The 25,555-nt window shown below is 36.8% G+C and overlaps 4 protein-coding genes across 6 annotated transcripts; 1 reads left to right on the top strand and 3 right to left on the bottom strand.

Annotated features, from left to right (window-relative positions):
• The first annotated feature begins 4,223 nt into the window (after positions 1-4,223).
• LOC109188164 (ABC transporter G family member 24-like) lies at positions 4,224-13,160 on the top strand. Of its 3 annotated transcripts, XM_019338717.1 has the most exons (14): positions 4,226-4,606; positions 4,732-4,808; positions 5,520-5,792; positions 6,307-6,370; positions 6,458-6,604; positions 7,230-7,264; positions 7,414-7,487; positions 8,161-9,077; positions 9,813-10,109; positions 10,439-10,933; positions 11,506-11,654; positions 12,088-12,377; positions 12,483-12,616; positions 12,801-13,160. In XM_019338717.1, exons 1-14 carry the CDS (start codon positions 4,371-4,373, stop codon positions 12,955-12,957), a joined length of 3,345 nt encoding a protein of 1,114 aa, XP_019194262.1. In that variant the 5' UTR covers positions 4,226-4,370; the 3' UTR covers positions 12,958-13,160. The 3 variants fall into 3 exon arrangements, with proteins under 3 accessions (XP_019194263.1, XP_019194264.1, XP_019194262.1); XM_019338718.1 differs by lacking the exons at positions 12,483-12,616; positions 12,801-13,160 and having other exon boundaries at positions 4,224-4,606; positions 11,506-11,628; positions 12,088-12,278; XM_019338719.1 differs by lacking the exons at positions 11,506-11,654; positions 12,483-12,616; positions 12,801-13,160 and having other exon boundaries at positions 4,224-4,606; positions 12,088-12,278.
• Positions 13,161-13,208: 48 nt separating this feature from the next.
• LOC109188166 (lysM domain receptor-like kinase 3) lies at positions 13,209-14,520 on the bottom strand. Its single transcript, XM_019338721.1, has one exon. The coding sequence runs from the start codon at positions 14,516-14,518 to the stop codon at positions 13,301-13,303; it is 1,218 nt and encodes a 405-aa protein (XP_019194266.1). The 5' UTR covers positions 14,519-14,520; the 3' UTR covers positions 13,209-13,300.
• Positions 14,521-16,200: 1,680 nt separating this feature from the next.
• Positions 16,201-19,176, bottom strand: LOC109188165 (transketolase, chloroplastic-like). Its single transcript, XM_019338720.1, has 7 exons — positions 18,634-19,176; positions 18,446-18,536; positions 18,209-18,314; positions 17,845-18,127; positions 17,620-17,771; positions 17,387-17,540; positions 16,201-17,281 (listed from the first exon to the last, which is right to left on the bottom strand). The coding sequence occupies exons 1-7, from the start codon at positions 19,150-19,152 to the stop codon at positions 16,310-16,312; spliced, it is 2,277 nt and encodes a 758-aa protein (XP_019194265.1). The 5' UTR covers positions 19,153-19,176; the 3' UTR covers positions 16,201-16,309.
• Positions 19,177-20,192: 1,016 nt separating this feature from the next.
• Positions 20,193-24,331, bottom strand: LOC109187876 (phenylalanine ammonia-lyase G4-like). The gene is made up of 2 exons (XM_019338248.1): positions 23,702-24,331; positions 20,193-22,155 (listed from the first exon to the last, which is right to left on the bottom strand). The coding sequence occupies exons 1-2, from the start codon at positions 24,118-24,120 to the stop codon at positions 20,406-20,408; spliced, it is 2,169 nt and encodes a 722-aa protein (XP_019193793.1). The 5' UTR covers positions 24,121-24,331; the 3' UTR covers positions 20,193-20,405.
• Positions 24,332-25,555: the final 1,224 nt, after the last annotated feature.

Below are 25,555 nucleotides of genomic sequence, written 5' to 3'. Positions count from 1 at the left end.
AATGAATCCTAATTACCTAGCAAGCAAGAACAAAGTGGCTTAAAATACAAATAGCAACACCCATAAAAATAAATAACAATTCATTAACAATTCAATTCTGCCTATTTGTTTATACTGTAAATACAATAAATTGCTTAATTTACAACTATATTCACAACAAATTAAATTAATTTACAACTATATTCACTAAATTGATTAATACTATAATTTTCTCTCTTGACATGGAACAAAGAGATGTTATTTAGTCAATTGAGAAATTATATATAATTTAAATGAATCCTAATTACCTAGCAAGCAAGAACAAACTGGCTTAAAATACAAATAGCAACACCCATAGAAATAAATAACAATTCATTAACAATTCAAATTCAAATAACAACTTAAAATACCTCATAATATCCTTGACTTTGATTTTGATCATTGTAACTAAGTAACTGGCTTTGATTCTGATTATTGTAACTAAAAAAATCTTCTATCCAATCATCCATGACTTATAGATTGTGTGATACATATACATAACACACACCCCACATATATATCGAGTCATATGAGTCCAATTTGTATTATCTGCCGCCCAAATTATCAGTAATTTCATCTCACAAACATCAATATTGACTAATTATTTAAAAAAATATGTATTGAAATTATAAACTTAAAAATATGTATTGAAATTAGAAACTTAAAAAAAAAGTATTCAAATTAGTAACTTAAAAAAAATATGTATTGAACAAAAAATATATATATTGAACAAAAAAAAAAAGATGTATTAAAAATAGAAACATAAAAAAAAAAATATTTATTGAAACTTAAAAAAATATTGCATAAATAATTAGGCATTAAAACAAATAAAAACAAAAAACAAAAAATAAAAAAACAAAAAACAAAAATAAAAAACAAAAGCAAAGCAGTGACTGGGTTCATCTTTAAAAAAAAAAAAAAAAAATTAATGTTATAACTAATTAGGTTTTGAATTAAAATATTATTAATTATACCTCATAAATGAGGTTTGGTCAAGGTGGTGCAAATAGCAAAATAAATTCTTATTTGACTATTTGCACCACCTATGCAATTATTAAAAGTTTTCACCATTTTATAATTTCAAGATACTTTATATTTACTTTTGGTCAAAAGGGGGTGCAAATAGCAACCCCCTAAATTAATTAATGTATGACAAATTAATTAAGCAATAAATTAAGAACAGGTAAAATCATTATTAGTACTCAAAGTCAACGATGTATGTAGTATAATCAATAATGTATGACAATCACCAGGAAATCAAAGCTGAATATGCGACTATGGCCAAAAGATTTACGCGAATAATGTTTTAAGTTTTTTGTTTTGTTTTGTTTTGTTTTGTTTTTTTTTTTTTTTTTTTTAATCAAGAATGAGAGGGACACCTGCATCTACGTTGATTTTTCTCCACCCTGCCTGAGGTTAGTTTCTTCCAGGAAACATAGGAGTTTATGAATAATTTAAGTTTATTTAATTTTGTGTGGCATTTTATCGTCTAAGATCACAAGACATATTTCATATAAAACGGACGTATATTTTTATAATGGTTGCATGCATTTTCATAAATTAAATAATACAAAATTATAGTGAAATTGCATCGAAAGTTGTGCATAATTGAAAATTTTACAGTATCATGTATATAAGAAATTATATTATTCAAAAAAAAATGTGCATGTTCAATCACTCACATATTTATAAAAAAAAATTATAAATATACCGTGTTAATTTATATTTTGAAAATATGACATTTTTTATGTGTAATATAATAGAATTTATCGTGATATATTATAATTAATTATTAATATATAAAAGAGAAAATGACACTTTTTCCCCCTTTGTTATATACTTATAGCACTTTTTTCCCATAAATTATTTAAGTGGCAGTTTCCCCCCCTGATATATTAAATGGACATATTTACCCTTAAAATAAATATTTCATTTATTTTTCTTCTACAACAAATTATAACCACGATTTGAAAAAATAAAATACATTAAGTGTTGAATTTAGAATATTTTAAAAATAAAAAAATAAAATTTTAAAAGAAAGTTTGAACCAACCGTTCAAATTGAATCCAAAATCGTGAACCGACGGTTCAAAATAAAACTCAAATCGCGATTATATATACTTATATATGAGAGTCAATATAAATGCGGAAAAAAACATATACTATTTGTAAATATTATAATTCTAATTTAACCTATTGCTAGTAGTTGTTCCGATTTAAACCTCCGTTTCACGGTTCAGGATCCATTTTTTTCCAGTTCACGATTTTAATAAACGGAAACCCAAATATTGGGTTATGTTATGAATCATAACCGAAATTTTTTAATTTGATTGCTATAGTGTTTGGTTTAGTTCGAACCGAATCGTGGTCATCCCTACGTATAAGCAATAATTTGTTGAAGAAGAGAAATCAATAAAATATTTGTTTTAAGGGTAGAAATGTCCATTTAATATTATCAGGGGGAAAAACCGTCACTTCTATAATAATTGAGAGGATAAATGTGAATGCATGAACAACTCAAGAGGAAAAAAGTGCTATAAGCATATAATACAGGGGGACAAAATGTCATTTTCCCTATATAAAAATACTAAAGTACCTATTGGCAAATTGGCATCGTGTCAAATAGCACCGAGTATAACTAAAATAGTTTTAGTTTTTTTTTTTTTTTTTTTTTTTGGGTCACAAAACTGGGTACAAATGCACAATTATACATTTTAAACTCTACTCAATTCATATTAGTGCGGTTTTGATCTACACTTTAAAATTTTTTCATAAAAATTAAGAGTCAGTAAGACTCTAAATATATAAAATAACAATTTCTTTTAAAAAAAATATATAAAATAATAATTCTATAATTTCACAAATAATATAAAAATTTTAAAATATAAAACACATCCTTCGATTATTCTTAATACAATCCCAATCACTAAATTGATCAAACTAATTCAATGTTTCTGCACGGACACTGTACTACTGTAGTAGCGTTGTCTTTTTTTTTTTTTTTTTTTTTTTAAATACAAAAATATTTGTTGGGGATTAAGTTTGTAATGTTGTAATTACTTGTAAATGTATTTATAAAGCCCAAAATGGATAGTCTAATTGGTACACGATTTTTTTTTTATCAGAAAATTACAAATTTAATTATTGTTAATACTTTTTCAATCAAATTTGTGACACAAATTATTACACCAAAAAAAGAATTTATTTAGTACACGCATTTAAACACTAACCATGAATCCCTCTCACCCTAAAAAAAAATGTATTTATAAATGGACATGGTTGTTTATGGACAAAATTGAAATGACAAGATAGACATTGGTGCGTTTCACATGTTGGTACGAGTAAAAATAAATATTTTTTAAATAGAAAATTTACATTAAACAATATCCGTATAACTAATAAAATAAATATTATAATTCTTTTTTTTTGATATATTAATGATTAGTTTTCATTACATTCTATTATTATAAATTTTCATCTATTCATCAAATTATTTGATAAAAAAAATTAACTTATAATCCCCATTGTCAATACATTTTTGAGTCTTTGATTTTTATTTTTGTAACAATTAATCATTTGTTCAATTTTTATTATTTATCTGTTTAATAAATATGGTTAATATATAAGTATTATTCAAACCTCTTACGTTAACATGTAATTTTTTCCACTCTCTTGTAAATTCTTTGAATTAAATGATAAAATTAAATGTTAGTCATATTTATTAAATTGTGAAATAACAAAATTTTAAAATGATAATTAATGGTGATAAGTAAATAAAAGTCAATAATATAAAGTGATAAAAATATAAAAGTATAACTAAATTTGACAATAACATACACTAGTCTGATAGTTAAAAGTAAAATTTATTTTTAGTAGATACTAGATAGCGTAATACTACTATAGTAATTTTTTATTATTTTTTTGAGTATTACTTATTCGACTATAGTAATACAAATTAATAAAAAATTAAAATTTGAATATATATGTCAAATAGAGAAATTTCGCATAAATTTTAGTTGGGCAGTTAGTTGAACCCGGTTAGCGTGAAGCGCGAATAGAAGAAATATCCACCCGTTCTGTTCAGGACTTCCGTGCGGGCAAAAATTTTCATGTCCGGTTTACTTAAGACCGAGTCGTTGTCTGTGTGCCTGTGTGGGTCCCAACTCTTTACTAATTCCCATCAAATCGTTTTCTACATTTCCAACGTCTTAACTCTTACGTCTTCCCCTTCAGCTCTTCTTCTTCGATTGTCAAATTTCTAGTTAAGACAATATTAGGAGTTAGAACTTTCACCACAGCTCAACTCGGACGGAGACAGGAGGAGCAATCGAGAAAAACCGGCGGCCGTGGAGGATGCCGCCGTCCATTTCCGCATTTACCGGCGCTGTTTTCGCTGCTTGCCTGTTAGTGAAGTTGGCGCATTCTCAAAGTTTTGAAGACATTGGCGGAGGAGGAACCTCCGCATCTGTAGATAATCTGGCGGTGCAAGAATTGCTGACTCAGGAAGTCTACAGCCGCATCAGGAATGTCACCTCGCTTGCTCTCAGCAGCGAGCTCGCTGAGAAGTCCAGCTTCTGCATTTTAAACATGTGAGTTGCAAAAGAGAAACTCCGTAGTAATATAGAACGAAGATGCCTTTTGGTTTTGTGTATCTAGCATTTTTTTTCAATTTATAATTTTCTTTTATAATACTCGGTATTTTATTGAGGTGCAGAGAAGAGGATTGGAATAATGCCTTTAATTTTACTCAGAATTTGAGCTTCGTGAATTCGTGTGTTGTCAAAACTCGAGGTAAGATTGTACTTCATTTTTTGCAATGTTTACTGCTAGAAAACTTTAAATAGTAAAAAGATATCTGAGCTTTGTGAATTTGTGACAAGATCTATGAATTTTCCAAGTTCATTAACTTTTATCGGATGTATTTTGACTTTTGAATGGTAACACCACCTGAATCACATATGTTGAAATTAAAGACTGGTTTAGGAGGTTCAGTCAAGCAATTATTTGACAACCTAATCTTACTTGTGTTTAAGTAAAAGGAAATGAGAGTGAAAACTCTATCAAGCTTAGTAGTATTTGATTAGGTCATTACAATCAGGATTAGATTAGTTCTGACTGGAAATCTTACCTCCCCACTCTCCATTTAGTAGGGATAGTTGATTAGTTCATCTGTTTATGATAGGGTAAAGACTATATTGCCCTTGGCTGATTGCCTGCTGCCTGCATAAGTTGTTAATGGCTTATATTAGAATATATGGTGGCACTCTTGCTAATGGAATGTTTACATGAAAATAACATAAAACTATCATTTCTTTCAAGAATGTGTTGATAAAATTAAAAATGATGCTATAAGTGAAACTGCATAAAAAATCATGCATGCTATATTCAATGAATTTCTTCCTTCCATACTGGAGTAAATTTTCACTCTCATATATGATATATCTGTCTCCATCAGTTGTAATTTCTAACTAAAGTTTAATGAATCTTTGTATTGGCAAACAGGGGATGTACCGCAAAGATTATGCACTGCGGCAGAAATAAGATTCTACTTCAGTAACACCTTCACGACATCAGGGAGTTCCAGTTACCTAAACCCCAACAGGAATTGTAATTTGACTTCTTGGGAATCTGGTTGTGAGCCAGGATGGGCATGCAGTACTGGCTCAAATCAGAACCTTGACCTCAGAAATTCACAAGACATACCTGCTAGAATCACTGATTGTCAACCTTGTTGTGAGGGCTTTTTCTGTCCTCATGGTATTACTTGTATGATACGTAAGTATATTAAAATGTTTTCCCACACTTTACTTTTTACTTAGGACTCTAAACAATATATATAGTTTATGTTCCTGTTACTTAAATGACCTTTCCTTTATTTTATGACTATAATTCATTGGGAAGACATTATTAGTCATTTCTGATGGGCTTCATAAATAATTAGCTTGAAGGGTCCATAGATTAAAAAAAAAAATTAAATAAGGACATCAATGCCATGGTGGTGTAGTATATTGTTTCCAACCTGTATTGGTAGTTACTGCTAAAATAATTGTGTCTCTCTGCTGAGTATTCAAAATTAAGCTACACATTGGCTGTCTGTTTATGCCACAAGAAAATGTACTAAGTTTGATGGTTTTCCATGCATGTGTGCTTTTGAATTTTGACTGTACTAGACACTAAAAGATAACTCTTATCTTATGACTTCTGTAATTGAACCTTAGATTTTAAAGTAAGTTTTGCTGACTGATCGTGAGGGGTCAAATTCTCTAATAAGTTTCTGTACTTTTTGAAGCCTGTCCATTGGGTTCATATTGCCCACTCGCAACGCTCAATAAGACTACTGGAGTATGTGAACCGTAAGTTTTCTACTTGATACAAGATTACAAGGTCTTATTTATCCTTCTCTTCCACTTTTTTCAACATGCTAATTTATTTGTCTTCAGATATAGCTATCAATTACCTCCGGGACATCCAAATCACACTTGTGGGGGTGCAAACATATGGGCTGATGTTCGTAGAAGCTCAGAGGTATTCTGTTCTGCAGGATCTTACTGTCCATCAAATACAGAAAAGATTCCATGTGGTAGTGGGTATTGATTTCTTCCTGAATCTTCAGTGAAGTTTCTTTATTGTAGTACTTTAAATCTCCCTCAACAGGCTACTCAAAATTTCAAGAATTGGATTGGTATGTGATTATGCGCAGCTGGAGATATCTTAATCAAGGTTAATTGATAAACACCAGAGCAACAATAGGGTAACACTAAAACCAGAACACAATGGAATCTGGAATAAGGAAAATAGTAACTCGTAACATGTCCTTTCAATGTAACATGCTACTTGTGAAGATTGCTTTGAAATCGCCTAGCAAATGTTGTGGTAGTCTTATGTGAAGGCTCTCTAGAAATTTTATATTTCTACCATTGTAACTTTGGGAAACTAATTGAATAAATTTTATATTTCTACCATTGTATTAATTTACCAAAATATAAATTTATAATTTATTGAAGAAATTACCAAGGGTTACAGTGATGAGAGTATGAGACTTATCATATGTAAACCAGTTCATGCTATATAATATGCTAACTTACTAACATTCACAGATACAGTTGTAAAAACAATAGTAATAATAAAACACTAACATATGTCCATATCCAAAAAAAAAAAAAAAGCCTGTCTATGCTTTGGTGAGACTAATTCTTAATCTTTAATCTTCAGGAATTACTGCCCTACAGGTTCCAGATCTGAGAAACGTAAGTTCTATATTGAATTTAAGAAATTATGTGTAATATGGTGGTGCAACAGAAAGTGTGTGTGTGTATCATACCTCTAGTATGTGGGTTAATTTTTCTTTTTAATTGCTGATTCATTCATGGATCATCTGACCTTCTATAGCTTACAGGATGCTTCAAGCTGACATCATGTGATCGCAACTCTGCAAATCAAAATATTCATGCATATGGAGCTATGCTTATAGTGAGTACTACATTGTTATTTATGCTGAGTTTTTCTTGGTACCTCAAAAAGAGTAGGGGGAACCAAATGTTTTGAGGTTTTAATACTACAAGTCCTAGGCAATAGGCATTGTAAACTTGTCTTTGAAGCATAATATTGTGAAAACGAAGAACAATACCTTGGTGATGCTTAAAATAGTGTGGCCCACAGACCAGTAATATCAGTCAAAAGCTTTTGCTTATTTCACTTTCAAATAATTGCTATTTGAATTGTAAAATAGTAATAACAAGGTAGTAACAGGATAGGGAAGGTGTAGCTTGAAAATTTAAGTTGATTGAAATTATTAAGAAAGATATGCAACTTCAAGAGCTCGGATTTAAGGCACAAATGAATTTATTGGAGAGCTAGAACACTATAGCTGACCTCATGCAAATAAGGTTGAATTGAGTCAATATTGATAACCTTTTGTTTTATCATTATGCATTTTATATTTTTTCAGTTTCTCTGTCAATTTTGTGATTTGTCATAGACAGACTTACAAATTTCATTTAATATTTCTTTTGTAATTATTTCAATAAACTTTGGTGAATCAAATAAGCATATCCTTCTTAAACCCTTTTTGTATTTAGACAACACTTCTGGTAACTTTTTTAATCATGTAACGAGGGAAGTTTTTGGTTGCTCTTTACTTCAGGCAGCTTTAACCACCATTCTCCTGATAATTTACAACTGCTCTGACCAAATTGTCAGTATTCGGGAAAGGCGACGTGCTAGAACCAGAGAATTGGCAGCAAAAAGTGTAAAACAGAATGCACAGGCACGCGCAAGGTGGAAATCTGCAAAAGAGGCTGTTAAAAAGCATGCAACTGAATTACATTCTCAACTATCACGCAAACTTTCTCGCAAGAAAATGGTCACATTTGATGAAGAGGCCAAAATTTTAAATGAAGCGGAAAGGGTTCCAGATTATGATCTATATCTATCTAGTTCTACAACATCCAAACAAGTAGCTATCTCTTCTCAAGTCAATGAAATTGAACCAAGTTCCTGTACGAGGATGATGGACGTAGGTGTTGATAATTCTAAATCATTCACTCCATTCAATTTGGAGATCAATGATAAAAATTTAAAGACAAAGATGCAAAAGGGGAAGCAAGTCGACACTCGAAGCCAAATTTTCAAGTATGCATATGCACAACTTGAGAAAGAGAAAGCTCAGCAGCAGCAGAATGAAAGCCTTACCTTCTCAGGTGTAGTTTCCATGGCTACACATATTGAACCCAAGAAGAGACCAACAATTGAGATTGCTTTTAGAGACTTAACTGTCACTTTAAAAGGGAAAAATAAGCATCTGTTGAGGTCTGTCAATGGGGCAATTTTACCTGGGCATATCACTGCTGTCATGGGCCCTTCTGGAGCAGGAAAAACTACTTTTCTTTCAACTTTGGCAGGGAAAACTGTTGGATGTAGAATTACTGGTTCAATTCTTATAAATGGAAAGAAGGAATCAATCCACTCACACAGGAAAGTAGTTGGCTTTGTTCCGCAGGATGATATTGTTCATGGAAATTTAACGGTTGAGGAGAATCTATGGTTCAGTGCAAGATGCAGGTATCTAATACCACTTGCCCCTATACTATTTTCTTATTAATGTATTGTATTGAGTCTCTCAAATTTGTAAATGGTGGCAACGATTGTCAAATTCTTAGAGCATACAATATAGCAAGTTAAAGTATTGTTTTATGCGAGTACCATTTGAATCTATTTGGATCTTTACACAGTCCCAGCAATGATGCTGTGTGAAAAATATACAAAACATGAAATATACAATTGGTAGCATATAACCTTATTGCTTTATGTGAGTACCATTTGAATCTATTTTTCTCTTTAAGCATTGTCCCAGAAGAGATGCTGTATGAAAAATAGGCAAAACATGAAGTATACTATTGGTGGCATAAACATTCATCTACTACACAATTTCTGGTTCATTCCCAGCACTTCATTTACTTCTCACCTCCGTCGTGCTTCTTTCTTTGAAGTAGGCCAAGATTACCTTTCACCCTCAAAAGAGCTCAGGAATGGTCAAAATGATACATCAGACAGCAACCTTGATTGTTCCCATGACAAATCTGGGGCATTGTTTCTCAATACAAAGAAGAAAAAACTTTGGCATCATGTTTGGTTCTATACTTAGCTTATTAACCTTTTGGGATAATAAATCTGTGCACCAACTCTTAAAGAACATTATCTTTGATCTGTAGTATCTCAGTGGATTCCTAGATGTTTATCTCATCAACTTACCATATATATTCACTGCTAATTGCTTTCAATTTAAATTTAATGAAGGTTGTCAAAGGACTTGCCAAAGAAAGATAAGGTTCTTATTCTTGAGCGAGTTATTGATTCCTTGGGCTTACAGTCAGTTCGTGGGTCCTTGGTTGGAACAGTGGAGAAGCGAGGCATCTCAGGAGGCCAGAGAAAACGAGTAAATGTTGGGCTAGAGATGGTAATGGAACCTTCACTCCTGTTTCTGGATGAACCAACATCTGGATTAGATAGTGCATCTTCTCAATTACTTCTTAGAGCACTTCGACGTGAAGCTCTTGAAGGGGTTAACATCTGTATGGTTGTCCACCAACCAAGGTAATAGTTGCTGATAAACTTTGCGGATATGCTTACCAGTATATTTAGTAAATTTTTTCTAGATTCACTTATGGAGTGTAAGAAAAAAAAGATTAAGCTTTAAGCATTTTGGTTAAAAAAAAACATGCACCAATGCCATTTCAGACTCATACATTCCTAATAATTGCAGCTGGGCTTTTGATCATGTTGTCTGATATATGTGCAGTATAGTTGCAAATTAAAATGTTAAAGGATCGTATGATTTGATAGAAACCATTTTCTAGTTTTAAATAAAACTAGAAGGTAAAGTCAATTACGGAGTATTAACTCTTGTCACTTTCCTATCTCAGCTACACCTTGTTCAAGATGTTTGATAATTTGGTACTTCTAGCAAAAGGTGGTCTTACAGTCTACCATGGCTCAACAAACAGCGTTGAAGGCTACTTTGCAGGCCTTGGTATCTATGTTCCTGAACGTGTTAATCCTCCAGACTACTTTATAGATGTTTTGGAGGGACTGGTTAAACCAAGCACCAGTTCAAGTGTGAATTATAAAGAGCTTCCTGTTATGTGGATGCTTCGTAATGGCTATCCTGTTCCCCAAGATATGCAACAAAATTCTCCTGAAGATGCTATTTTGCTAGCCAAAGTAAGAAGTAATGATCATAGCATTTCTGCTGCTGGTGTCAACGACGAACAATCCTTTGCCGGGGAAGTATGGCAAGACATAAGGAGCAAAGTGGAGCAGCGTCATGATATTATACAGCATAATTTCTTGAGGTCAGAGGACCTTTCCAACCGGAGAACTCCAAATGTTTTCTTGCAATACAAGTACTACCTTGGAAGGTAAATACCATTTAAGAAATCTTTCTTTGGTTTGTAAATCTTTCATGTTTTTTATTACCATTTCTAAAAAAATAACAGCTAAAATGCCTTAAAATGGGGAGTAAGAAAAAGGAAAATACTTCCCTGCCTAAATGGACCCTGTGAGTTTTTGGTTTTAATCTACCTTTTTTTTTTGACAACCTTTTAATATACCCTTCAATTATTACCTGAATTCCTTCCTGTTATTGAGAAATTACCATGCTGCTTCAGCTTCTTTCTTCAATTGTTGAAATGAGTAAATAGCATGGAGTATTTACTGGGGAAACAAGTGTAACTAAACAAAAATTGGTGTAAGATAATTGATTGAGCTGGACATCCAAATTGGAACACCAATCAAATGAATAAAATGATAAGGACTGATTGTGGCCACTTTCCAGGAAAAACTCCAAGAACATTTGATTCTATTGACCTACCCTACCAAGTAAAATAAGTAACATTTGACTGATTCCCTTTAAGGATTCTTACTAAAACTAACAAAACTTTACCTGACATATATTGTATCCTAATAGTTTATTGTTTTAAATGATATTTAGGGTGGGTAAGCAAAGATTGCGAGAAGCAAGAATACTAGCAACGGATTATCTGATTCTTTTAGTTGCTGGGGCCTGCTTGGGTTCATTATCCAAAGTAAAGGATGAAAGTTTTGGTGCACCAGGGTACACATACACAATAATTGCTGTTTGTAAGTTGAAACCAGTTTCCATGAGTTTAATGCTAAGTGACTTGACCATAAAAAAACAGTTAAAAACTTCACAAGTGTTTTCTTGCCCCAAGGTCCCCCCACACCCTAGCCCGACAGAGCATTTGGAAGGAAGTAAATTACGGTAACTCAGTGGCTCAGCAGATAGGGCCAAATGCTGGTGTGCACAAGGGATTTGCCCACTTTGAGCATAATCCCCACACTTCCGCTAGCGAGTTCCGAATACTGCCTATTGAACCACTAAGTTAAGCCCGTGTGGGCTTTACAAGTGTTTTCTTGACTTCTACATTGGGCTTCGTAATCAAAGATAGACTGAATTGTGAATTCTACAATCAGATGGATAGGATAGGAGTTACATTATGTTGCAGTAAGCTTATTTAGGCTATTTCTGATAGCTTATGTTTGCCATTTTCAGCTTTGTTGTGCAAAGTTGCGGCTTTGAGGACATTTTCATTAGACAAGTTGCAATATTGGAGAGAAAGTTCTTCTGGGATTAGCAGTCTTGCTCACTTTGTTTCCAAAGATACAATAGATCACTTCAATACAGTAATTAAGCCTGCAATGTATCTTTCAATGTTTTATTTCTTCTCCAATCCAAGGTCTTCTTTTGCGGATAATTACATTGTCTTACTATGCCTTGTATATTGTGTGACGGGCATTGGTTATGCATTAGCCATCTTCCTTGAACCTGGTCCTTCCCAGCTGGTGAGTACTGATTCACTCTTGAAATATCTAAAAAGTTACAGTTCAGTTTTTTTTTTTTTTTTTCAATCTAATCTCAATCAACTACATATTTTCCCCTTTGTGTAGTGTGCTGTACTGCTTCCTGTTGTTTTGACTCTTGTTGCAACACGCACTGGAGGTGGTAAATTCTTGAAGATTATTTCCAATATGTGCTACCCAAAATGGGCTCTGGAGGCATTTGTTATTGCAAACGCAGAAAGGTACCCGCTATGCCCTCTTCTATGCGGTATTCATTGTTTAGCCATACTGCTAGGTAGTTGCACCATAGCTGATAGCACTTACCAATGATCATGTGATTTATGAAATGAAGTATTTAAGATTGTGGTATCTGGCAACTGAGACTGTGCTAAACTTACATCTGACAAATGATGTTCTTAACTTCAGATATTATGGTGTTTGGCTCATAACACGCTGTGGTGCGCTCCAGAACTTCGGGTACGATCTTCATGACTGGAGTCGCTGTATAGCCACCCTCATCCTCACAGGTTTCGGCTGTCGCATTATAGCTTTCATTGGCATGATAATTTTTCAAAAGAAGTGAGTGCGCCATCTGGATACTTGTAATTTTTCATATACCCATTTTTTAGGAATGTATAGGCACACCATAATAAATTCTTTAGTTCCATTTCTTTTCTAGCATTGGAATAAACTTTTTTCTTTATCTAAAATGTATAGATATATTAGGTGAGTTTACTAACTGATCGAAATTCTTTATTTTGAAAAGTAATATTACTTAATTTTTAATTTGAATTATATAATATAATTTGATAGTTGCTGAATTCTATAAAATTGTATATTCAATTCAATAGCTTTTGATCCTGGAGTATAATTAATAGAATATTCATCTGATGTGATCATCTCTAATTATGAATAAAAGTCTTCTCTTATCGGGGCCCAAGGGACAAAGTAAAGTCAATAGGCAGACCGAGATTCTCAGCCCAAGTTTGGGACTCCAAATACATCTGCGAGATCTGACCCGAGACATGGCCCATATCCGGTCTATGGTTCGGGTCATCTTCCACACAATCTAGTGCAAGGCGTACCAGCTTCTCCGCCACCTCCACCGGGTACGAATCCCTCAGCCGCTTGTCAACCCATCCTCTGACCCCTCCGAAGCTGCCCACCGCCGCTCTCGCCGCCGAGATCACCGAAGTTCTTACATATTCGTCTCTCTCCCGGTCGAACACGTACTTCAAAGACTCCTGTCCCGATACCAACTCTAGCACCACCACCCCGAACGCGTACACGTCGGACTTCTGCGTCACAGCCCCGGAGGATTGAAATTCCGGCGTCATGTATCCTCTCGTACCTTCAAGCTTCAACATTTTACTGCTCGAACGCTTCAACTTCACGATTCCCGACTCGGATTCAACATTTCTCTTCGCGGTCTCACCGCAAAGCTCCGCCATAGCAAAGTGGCAAATTTTCGCGCTCAGCATGGGTTCGATGACTATAATGCTGGAGCCCTTTATATGATTGTGAACAAATTCGTGACCTAAACCCGTATAGTTATGGATGTAATCAATCCCAGAAGCAACATCCGAGACTATCTGAAGTCTCGACATCCAGCTCGAAAGCACGGTGAAATTAGGGTTTCGCGGGTTTTTCAGAGCATCACGAAGATTCACGCCGTGAATGAACTCGTAAACGAAGTAAATATAATCCCCAGAAATTGAGACTCCCTTGAGTGGGATCAAACTCGAGTGGTGGCTCCTGCATATCATCGCCACCCGATGGATGAGCTCCGGAGTTTCGATCGGACGGCGGAACTTCCTCTGAGTCACGACGACGTTTCGGTCTCGAATCGTACACCGCCACGAGGTGGAAGAGGAGGAAGATGAGAAAGGCTTGAGGGAGAAATCGCCCGTGGCGGCGCGGATTTCGGAGAAGTCGAAGATGTTTGGCTGCTCAGGGAGGTTCTCCTGGAGACGCGAAAACGGATTTCTCCACGGTGATTCCGAGGATGAGGTGCTTAACTGGGAATCGCCGTTGAAGTTTATAACGAAACTCGAAGTTGTAGCACTGTCGCTCATAATTTGGCCGGTTCTCCATGGATCAACAAGTTTTTCTGTTGGCCTTGGATTTCCGACCGTAGTCGACATGATTCGTTCGCAATCACTTCTAGACACCGAAAGGTCATCCAAAGCCAGCGCCTTTCCTGCCGGCGTGTTAGAATCTTCAGAGCTCGTACAAGTCTTCGTCCTAGGAGATGCAGCACTTTTCCTTGTGCTCCGGCGGCGGCGGCTTGCCGGCGAGGTTGGGTTTCGAGAGTGGGTCGTAGACGTATCCTTCCTGGACGAAGGATGGACTGTGTCTATGATCCGCTCCTTAATTTTGCTGATGAAGGAACTCATCATAGTTTTCCGAGACTGTTAATGGGCTCCGACATCGGAATGTAATCAGAATTTGGGTAGCTGGCAGCCGGAATTTTCGAGTTTGCAACGTTGCATTACATGTTTCAGTGCTTGACGCCTTGACACACTCATCATCCGTCTTTCTCAAGGAAAATTGGGTATGGAAGCTTTTAGTGCAGTCATTTTCTTTCGCTTGATTTGACCTTGACCTCAACTTGGAATAAAGAAGTGTTTTCGCACAGAACCATGGCCTATTCACATCCTCAAATTATTGTTATAAATTTTTCTCATTACTAAAAAAAATCAAATTTCTTCTTTAATTTGGAAAATGATAAATATAGGCTTGGAAGTAAAAATTACTCTTTCATAAGTAAGCGAACCATATATTATAAGGTAGGTGTCAAAATTTCTTAAAAATATATATACACGTCAGTATAATGTAATATAATTTGTACAAATTTAGTAGGGGCGGGGCGATTTTTGTCACAAATGATGCATGGACCTAACCTATTTCTGTCCTATTATAAGTTATTAACATACATACAGGGAGTAATTAACAAAAGAATTTAAAAGGAAAATAATTAATCTACGGGTTTATATGCATGTGGGACGTATCCACCGGTGATTTGGTCGCAGTAGGTCTCACAGGCGATCTCACAAGAGCTGTCGCAGGCGTTTTCTACCTGCAGGCATATTGGCATGCATTCTTTTCCACAACTTGACAATGCACGGCTGCTTCTTGAGGATAGTGTCGCCACCACCAGCACCGCTGCAAACAAGAGCTTCGCGGTGGCTCTGCCGCTTCTCTTGATTGCCATTTCAACGGGCCGGCCTGTTTATATATATTAGATCTCTGCTCTGTACAATATGTAAACGTAAAGATGAATTGATGAGACTTGAGAGATGGAATTTTGGGTGGCTAGCTAACCTCTGCTAATGATGGATAGGGTTTGATCAAATTTTATACATGGATTGGATCGGAGAAGCCTTCGGATATATAGGAATTTGTTTTAGTTGACTACCATCATATCTTACAAGTGGTTGGTAACGAAAACTTCTCCTGAAATTTTGAGCGGACCCAATGATTCTTCCTTTTTATTTTTAGTATTTTTGAATGGATGAAAATTGCAACCATTATCTCGAAGATTGCAATGAGTAAATACCTTTTCTTTGACTTGAACTGAGTAGTCAAGAAATAAATAAGTTTAAGTTATTTATACATGACTGACTTGTTAGAAAGTTAATTTGTTCATTATAACTCACAAAAAAGAATTATTATCAAAATGATTCATTGATTATAATAAAATTATCAATTTAGTCATTGACTATTTTTTTGATTAATTAAATCTTTTAAATTAACTTTAAAATCGTAATTAATTGTCAAAAGCACTTTGTGTACAGATGGCACCTGAGTTCGACTCGTTCGAGCCTCGATAGTGGCACAAACAGATAAAATTATCATTTTGTTCCCAAATTAATGAAAATTTAAAGTGAGTCTAGTTTATTTATAGCTGACTAAAAATCTCACAATTTGAAACTTTATTTTGATAGCAGAGATCTGGCGGTCTTGGAAACATTTTCCTCTGTAAAACCATATTTCTTGAAAACATGTGTGTCTGGTCCACTAGCTCCAAATTCATCCATGCCAATCACCACACCTTCATCTCCTACATACTCCCTCCACCCCAACGGCGATCCTGCTTCCACGCTAACGCGTTTTCTCACCGTCGACGGCAGCACCACCTCCTTGTACTCCCTCGGCTGCCGCTCGAAAAGCCTCCAGCACACCAGAGAAACCACTCTCACTCTCCTCCCTTCGTTTCTCAAAACTCCTGCGCTTTCTTCACATAAACACAGCTCCCATCCGGTCCCAATCAGTATAATTTCCGGCAGTTCTTCACCGGAATTGTCGCTTATAATGTACCCTCCTTTCCCCACTCCATCTGCCGATGTGCCGTCCATGTTGGCTGCCACTTTTTGTCTCGAAAGGGCCATCAGGCTTGGCTTGTCTCTGTTTGCGATAGCCACCTTATAGGCCCCTGCAGTTTCATTCCCGTCAGACGGCCGGAAAACCAGGAGGCGGGGAATGGCTCTCAGGCCGGCGAGATGCTCCACGGGTTGGTGAGTTGGCCCGTCTTCTCCTAACCCGATTGAATCATGCGTCATAATGTAGATCACTCCGGCATGGCTCAGCGCAGAGAGTCTGATCGAGTTCTTCATGTAATCTGAGAACACAAGGAAAGTGGCTGCAAATGGAATTAACCCTCCCCCGTGCAGTGCTATTCCATTTGAAATCCCCGCCATCGCGTGTTCCCGAACCCCATATCTGATATTTCGCCCCCGCGGAGAATCGGGCTGCTCGAAATCTCCATAGCCATGGAGATATGCCTGGTTCGAGCTCACGAGGTCTGCACTTCCACCAATTAGCCCTGGAACCACCTTGGCAAGATGGTTCAGACACTTCCCGGAGTATCCTCGTGTCGCTTCCACAGGATCAGACATCAACCATCTCTGTTCAGATTGTAATTGTTAAGAGTCCCACATTGATAAAATAATAGAGAATATATGAGTTTATAAGGTAATAAGTTAGATTAAATTTAAATCTTTACTACGTACCGGTAAAGAAGTTTCCCAGCCTGGAACAATCCCGCCATTAAGGAGAGCTATAAATTGTTTAGCTTCTTGGGGGTATTTGTTCTGGTAAGAATAAAGTTTGGAGTGCCACTCCTGCTCCAGTGTTTCTCCTTGTTCTGCCTGGAGTTTCATTTCCCTGAAACTAACAGACTACATTAGCCAAAGAATTTGGTTTTATGGTGCTCAAAATCTGCAGGAGATCGAATTGAACTAACCGGTAGAGCATGGGAATAACATGGAATGGCCCTCGCCCATTATCCCATCTAAGTTTCTGTTTCATTTGCTTCACGTCATCTTCCTCAAAAGTACCATGGTGAGCTTTCGATGTCCCCTCCTTCTTTGACAACTTTCCTATACATGTTTTCACCTGCAAATCATATATATAGCCAGATTTCAATGAAAAAGCTCCCTGAATGATGATTGAACATATATATATATACCCTGATGAAGGTAGGCTTCTGAGTCTCAGTATGAGCAGAGTTAAGTGCATTCTTTAATGCTTCCATATCTCCCTGTGTGTTATCAACAGTAATGGTGTTCCACCCCAGAGCTTCAAACCGGGCTGATATGTCTTCAGAAACGGTGAGATCAGTGGTACCATCAATTGTATTATGGTTATCGTCATAAAGCAGAGTGAGTTTGTTTAGCTTCCAATGTGCAGCCAGTGATGCAGCTTCGTTCGTTACGCCCTCCATGGAACATCCATCGCCCATTATACAGTACCTGAACAACCATTCAACCACAATGATTCCACTTGAAAACCAAATTAAAAACCGGATAGAGATGGAACTGGAGTAGACTTACGTTCTATGATCAACAATGGGAATGTCTGGTTTGTTGAATCTTGAAGCCAAATGCACTTCTGCAAGGGCAAGGCCTACTGCATTTGCTACACCTTGCCCTAAGGGGCCTTGTAATATAATATAATTATGGCAACACCAAAAACTTAATCACTGGATTGCCCATGTAAGATTCCTCAAATACATCTATCCATGGCTAGCTATTATTGAAGCAAATTAACTTTCTGAATCATATATTTACCTGTTGTGACTTCAATGCCTTCTGTTATCACATTCTCAGGGTGACCAGGTGTCCTACTTCCAAGCTTGCACAACCTCTTTAGGTCATCAATCTGACACGTACACCAAATTTTAAACACTTTCAAGATATATTAACTGATGATTCAAGAATGAAGAATTATCATATCACTTCCATTTTCAAGTTTGTACCTGAACAGATTGAAAGCCAGCGAGATGAAGGCAAACATACTGAAGCAAACTTCCATGGCCAGCACTCAGAACAAACCTATCCCTATTAAACCATTTGGGAGTTTGGGGATTGAACCTCATAACATGCCTATACAGGAAATACCCAACCTCTGCCAATCCAAGAGCCATCCCACCATGCCCAGCCTTTGCATGCTGCACACAGTCCACTATCAGCATCCTCACATTGTCCACACACCTCCTATCCACCATTTCTTGAAACTTGTCATCATCTTCTTCCCATTCATGAGCTGAACAAGCCTGTGATGGGTAAGCTCTTTTCAGCTCTTCTAACCAAGAAAGCCTGTAATCTTCATCTTTGGAGACCACTGTGTTTTTTAGGACTGGGCTCTTGCTTTTTGGATTGCTTCTGCATTGAACTAATCTCAAGGCAATTAATCTTTTGTTGTTTTGGGGAAATAATGGTTTGGCCTCAAGGAGAGGAGGGTTGGGCCTCAGAAGGAGTACTGTATAGACTGCCATGTTGTTTTCAGCTCTGATCTTTACTTTGGGGCTACAGAAAGGAACAGTGGAACTAACTCTTTGCATATATAATAATAATTTATGTTTAAATTTTAGTATAAACAAAGTTTGAGAGTGATACGTAGAGGGCAGGTGTAGAATAGAGGAAAGAGAGGGGATGAGAAGGTGACACGTAGCAGCCAATGCTTCAGCAGCCAACTACTAGATAGTCAGAAACTTTCAAGTCTAGATAACAATGCCACTTTCTTGAAGAATTCAATATTTTAACAATTTCTTTGATTATGATTTTATAGTTTGGATAAGGGAGGGCTAAAATTGATTATAATTGCAGGTTAAATAGTCTAGTGATTAAGAAGTTGCATTTAAAATTTATTTTTGTCGGTGAATTGAGTTGAGATTGAGTTAGATTCCTTGTATGCAGAAATATATAATTTTAGCATACTCAATTTATGAATCATGAGGACGAATTATTGACAGCTAGGAATTAATCCGACAAAACTATATTAAATTTTTAAGTTTAAAATGTAATTATATTTTTTTTTATCAATATGAAATCTTAGGTTTGAATAACACTTTGAGTGTGAACATTTAGTAAACTATTCAATTTGACAATAATGTATTGTTGTTGGGATTGTGACATAACAATATCCAATATCCAATAATGGTTGGGTGGATCATCTTCAAGGATTTCTATATAGTTAGTTGAAGATGCAAAACATACATACATACTTTGAGTTGGCCAAATGATTGTTATGAACTGGTGGACTGTAGTGGGGGTTGGTGGCCACCATTCACCAACGTGACCATTTCTATAGAAAGATTTTGGGCTAAAACAAAAAGTCAATGATACCAAATTATATATATTATCTGCAATTGATCCTATTGTCAAGTATATTATACGGTGGGGCAAACCACTAAAGTGGATTGGACAGTTAGCTTGATAATTGCTTGAGTTAGTTAGTTTAATCTTTTTAATTTGAACCGATCAGTTATATGAAATATAAAACAAGATTGCAGGGAACCCAAACAGTAGACTTTAATTTGATGAAGTTAAGAAAAATAAATGACTTCTTATGTTTATAATACATTTTTGTTCAACAAGAATGCAGAAAAACAAAGCTAATACAAACATAGCATGATGAATTTAAGGCTTTTCCAAACATATGTTGTGGCAACAGAGAGTTTACAAACAGTGCAAAAGTAAGATTAAGAAAGCAGAAATTATGATCTTTTAATTTACCCCATCAAGACTTCTAGCAGATGGGCAGAGGGGCACCATTCCATTCCTTCAAACAATCCAGCAGTGGATCTATGAGCTTCCCTTCACACATGGCTGTGAATACCTTGTCACATTCCTCCCCGGGCGACCGGACTTTCTCACCGGTTAAAAGACTGGTTCCTAGTTCTGCCCTCACAAACTTGTAGAGTGGGAAGGACCTGCAGTCTTGGATCCTGTTAGGAATGGCTGCCTTGCCATTCTCGAGCTCGCACCTCGCCCCCTCGATTTCTTTAGGCAAAATGGCTTTGAGTTCCTCCTCGAACGCCCCGATTTTGTGGAAGATGGATGTGCTGGAGCTCCTCTCCATTTCACCATTAGCCAAGGCATGATCAACCAGGACCTGCCTCAGCTTCTGCATCAATGGGTAGTTTTCGCTGCACGGGTCATCAGCGTAGGCGAACACGTACTCTCTATCGACGACTTTGAGGAGATCCTTTTCTGAGAATCTGGAAGGGTGGAGCTCACCATTGTTCCCCACTGTTAACACCTTCTTGGCAACCTGACTAACTGCGTTTTTAGTGCAGGCCTTGAGATTCTCCTCCAGGTGCCTCAGGTCAATGGCTTGGCACAATGCAACCATATAGGTTGCAGACATGAGCTTCAGAATGTCGAGGGCCTCGGCTGTTTTTCTCGACGAGATGAGCCCGAGAGAGTTCACGTCCTGGTTATGCTGCTCGGCGCTCTGGACATGATTGGTGACAGGGTTGCCAAGGAACTGGAGCTCTGAGCAGTAAGATGCCATGGCGATTTCTGCCCCCTTGAAGCCATAATCCAAGCTGGGGTTTCGCCCGCCTGAGAGATTTGAAGGGAGGCCATTGTTGTAGTAATCGTTAACAAGCTCGGAGAATTGAGCAAACATTAGTTTCCCAATGGCGGCCAGCGCCAGGCGGACGTTGTCCATGGAGACACCGATTGGTGTACCCTGGAAGTTTCCTCCGTGCAATGCTTTGTTCCTGGAAACATCAATTAAAGGGTTGTCGTTTACAGAGTTTATCTCCCTCTCAATCATCTTTGTGGATGCTCTGATCACTTCAATCTGAGGGCCTAGCCATTGGGGTGATGTTCTGAGAGCGTAGCGGTCCTGTTTAGGCTTCTGGAGAGGGTCTAATTCGTGAGTTTTGGTGGCTTCTTTTATGTATGAACTCCCATCAAGAATATGTTCCATTATTGCCGCGGCTTCGATCTGGCCGGGATGGTGTTTCAATTTATGTGTCAAATGGTCTGTGAATTCCGGCTTGCCATGCATAACTTCTGCAAACTGTGCAGACAAAACCTCTGATAAAACCGCCATTATGTTAGCCTCAAACAGCACCATCGACGCCAATCCAGACCCAACCGCCGTGCCATTCACCATCGCCAGCCCTTCTTTCGGCTGCAACTCGAAGAACCCAGACTCGATTCCGGCCCTCCGGAACGCCTCCTCCGCGTCCAGCGCCTCCCCGTTCGGCCCGACCGCCTTGGAGTTCGGCCGGCCGGTGATCAGCCCGGCGATGTACGACAGAGGGACCAAGTCGCCGGACGCCGTGATGGTGCCGCGGAGGGGCAGGCAGGGGGTGATATTGTGGTTCAGCAGCTTGGTTATGGCCTCCAGGATCTCGAACCTGATCCCGGAGTAGCCCTGGAGAAGGGTGTTGATCCTGACCAGCATGGCGGCCCTGGTGGCGGAGTGCGGCAGCGTGTGGCATGACTCCGCCCCGTTGCCGAATATTCCGGCGTTCAAGAACCTGTTCCAACGGAATTTAACGTTATACAAAAACACATATCAACAAAACTGCATAAACCATGTTTGGAGTGGTTAACGTTACTCTGCATGGCTGGAGATCAACACATCTTCCAGTATTATGAGGTTAGATTATATTCATATTTGATATCTTGTTGTGAGTTTATCCACTTTTGATCCCACGACGACTATATTGACACTATCAGGATTCTTGATTTTTAAACCTTGCAATTTCGGTCCGGACTATTATTTTTTTTTTACAAAATGGTCATTTCGACTAATTTTTCGTTAATTTTTCATCAGAGTTAGAACCATTTCTAGTAAAAACAGGCCGGAATGACCATTTTTGTAACAAAAAACCATAGTCATAGACCGAGATTGCAATGTTTGAAAGTTGTGGATCAAACCTGATAGTGTTATTAGAATTGTGGGACCAAGTGCGATAAACTCTCTTGTTGTGTATGATGTATTGTATTTTCTGAATAGTATGAATATCATAACTTTAAATGTCTTATATCGCATCAATACTAAAAATCAAACCAAACTACTTGTCTAATCCACTTACACATATATAAATATATAATATAATACTCCGTATATTATACGGGGGAAAATCTTAGAACAATCATATGAAACTATCACGTGGCAACTCCATCATGAGAACTAGTGGCCTTTCAGGCTTTCATGCTCCTCTAATCTTGTCGTTTTCCCATTCCCCATAACCAAACAACACTGCTAAAAAACCTAAGCTGTCCCCTGCGTCTGATTCTCTGATCCTAATTCCTCAGACTATTTTCTCCCGTGACTATCTCTGGTCCGTTTTAGATAATAACGTTAGCGCCGTGTAACAGAACCGCCAAGGTAAATCAATCTAGACTTATAATTAATTAATTTAAACTTAATACCAACAATCAACTTAGTTGAAATTACTGAATCTAGTTGGACTAGAATTTGCTTAAATTGTTTAGTCTATTTAATTAAAAAATGATACTCCCTCTGTCCCATTTTGCATGTCCTGTTTACTATTTATTGGTCAATCCAACTCTTTCTTCATTGCTTATTTTCTTTAGTAATTTTTAATTATTTTTAAATTTGATTTTTTATGTTTAATAGTACTTTTAATGTAGTTTCTAAATATATAAATTTTATATACTAAAAATAAATTTAATATTATGAAAAAATGAAGTAAAAATAGCTTCAGTCAAGCCTCGTTAAACGAACCAGACAAACAAAATGAGACGGAGGGAGTATTTAATAATTTATAGTATCTATCATTTTATTATATATGTATATATAGGTTAAATGCAGCTTTCTCCACTTTTTAAGTTTGGCAACTCACACCAACCTATCATTTGGGAGTTGGGACAATATCTAAAAATCTAAAAGGCTTTCACCTACCACAACCTAATACCCATCCCCTCCCTCACAAAACTTAAAACTAATAAAATAAAATAATAATAAAAGTATATATGTAGTGGTTAAGTAAAAAAGAAAAGAAAAGAAAAATGAAACGTTTAATTTAAAAAAAAAATAAAGATTAATTAATATACCTAATAAGTTCTTTCTGAAGAGCAGCGCCTTGCTTTGTCCGTCGATGAGAGGTTGCACCAAACCCGGTGGTGACGCCGTAGCTATCGGTGCCATTCTCCATTCCGGCCATCACCCAGTCGCTGCTGGCCTTGACGCCGGCGCGGGCCGCCTCCGACAGCTCCACCTTCACCTCCGGCGTCCCTCCTTGGGCGGCTACGGCCGCCACCTGAGCTATCGTCAGCGTCTCGCCTCCTAGCTTCACCGTCGCCTTCCTGTACTCCTCCACCATTCTCTTCACCTCGTCCAGGTGGCTGCCCTTCAGGGCCTCCGCCGCCGCGTTCCAGTTCAACGGGTCGTGCGACGACGACGCCCGGCGCTTCTGCTCCACGCAGAAACCGTGCGCGTGCCCGTTACTGATGATCCCATTGCCGTTCTCCATTTAACGTTGTCGGGCACGGCGGTTTGTTAACGATTATTGTATTCTGTGACGTCCCAAAATGGGAAGAATATAATTGAATAGGCGTGGCGCAAAAATAAATGAGAAATTGAGAACGAGCGGCGCTACAATAATGGAATGGATTAGTGGTGTGTTTGGTTAGGAAATTGCAAAGCTTTTACGAGGATTTTAGCTTTAGCTGAATTTCCTGAGTTTGTCGTGCAGAGGTTTGGTTGTTTAAATAGAAGGGGGGAGAAAGGGGCGTAGGCATTGAGTGTTGGGTGGGCAGGCCAATGTGGCAACGTGTTAGTTGAAGTGTCAGACTGACCGTTGGATCTCGCATGCCCCTAGACAGTCAGGATAGTGACACGTGGACACATGTCAGATCTCTTGCATGGCAAGCTCCGAGTCCCCCAAGCCCACAACTCATCCAACATTTGAGTGACGATGAAACTTACCGTCACTATTCGAGAACATATACGAGTAAATTTTAAAAAAGAACAATCTCAATAATTTGTTCAAATTATGGGTTTTTATCATATAAAAACAAAAATATTTTTTTAAAAAAATGCATGTTCAACAATTTTGTGCATTGTTGGTGTGTACAACGTGCGTCATATTATTTTTGCTGGTGAGACTCACTTTATTCGAAATAAATTCTTCTCTGTGCAAGAACTCTGTCCTCTCTTCTCTCTCATGTTTTTCTCTCTTCCACCTAACCTAAAACCCAAAAACAACACCATAAAATTTTTTGTTGGTACGATAATGTGTTTCACCTTGTCTAAGTGACTAAGTTAAAACTTGGTTTTCTTTAATAGGGATATTAATTAACTTAATGGTGTAAACATAAAGAGCAATGGATAAATAAATAAATAGAAATAATGGTGTTAGTGTGGTTGGTGAGACTATGAGAGAGAGGGAGACAGTGAGACACGAAAACGTGATGTCATATGATCTCTTAATTAATTTCTAATAGATTTTGAAAATGAATTTTCCAAAATTTTGTACTCAAGTAATACTTAAAATAAAATTTCAGACTCAATTTTCAATTCTTATTAAAAAAAAATAGGTAAAGTGGATAGAAAACTCATAACTAACATTATCTACCAACAGAATAAATGTTCCCATTTATGAGATGTTAGAAATGGTATATGAACATTATTCTTGTTTTAAACGGTTCCATTAAGAAAGTGTTAATAATAATCAATTTTATGATTTTTGAGTATGAGAATTATGTTCTACCCACTTGACCACTACTTAGTAATACTAGATGAGCGTAAAAGATTATTTGTATTTCAGTTTTGATATGTACAATGTTAGGTTAAGTTTTTTTTTTTTTTTTTTTTTTTTTTTAAATTACACACAATAATACTAAAGGATGACCTTAAAAAATATCCTTTAAAGGTATTAAACTTTTTTTTTTTGTATTTGTAAAATA

This window comes from Ipomoea nil, unplaced genomic scaffold (genome assembly GCF_001879475.1).
Source record: "Ipomoea nil cultivar Tokyo-kokei standard unplaced genomic scaffold, Asagao_1.1 scaffold1421, whole genome shotgun sequence".
Taxonomy (NCBI): domain Eukaryota; kingdom Viridiplantae; phylum Streptophyta; class Magnoliopsida; order Solanales; family Convolvulaceae; genus Ipomoea; species Ipomoea nil.
The sequence above is the reverse complement of the archived record's forward strand: the minus strand, read 5'-3'. Positions and strand labels throughout refer to the sequence as shown.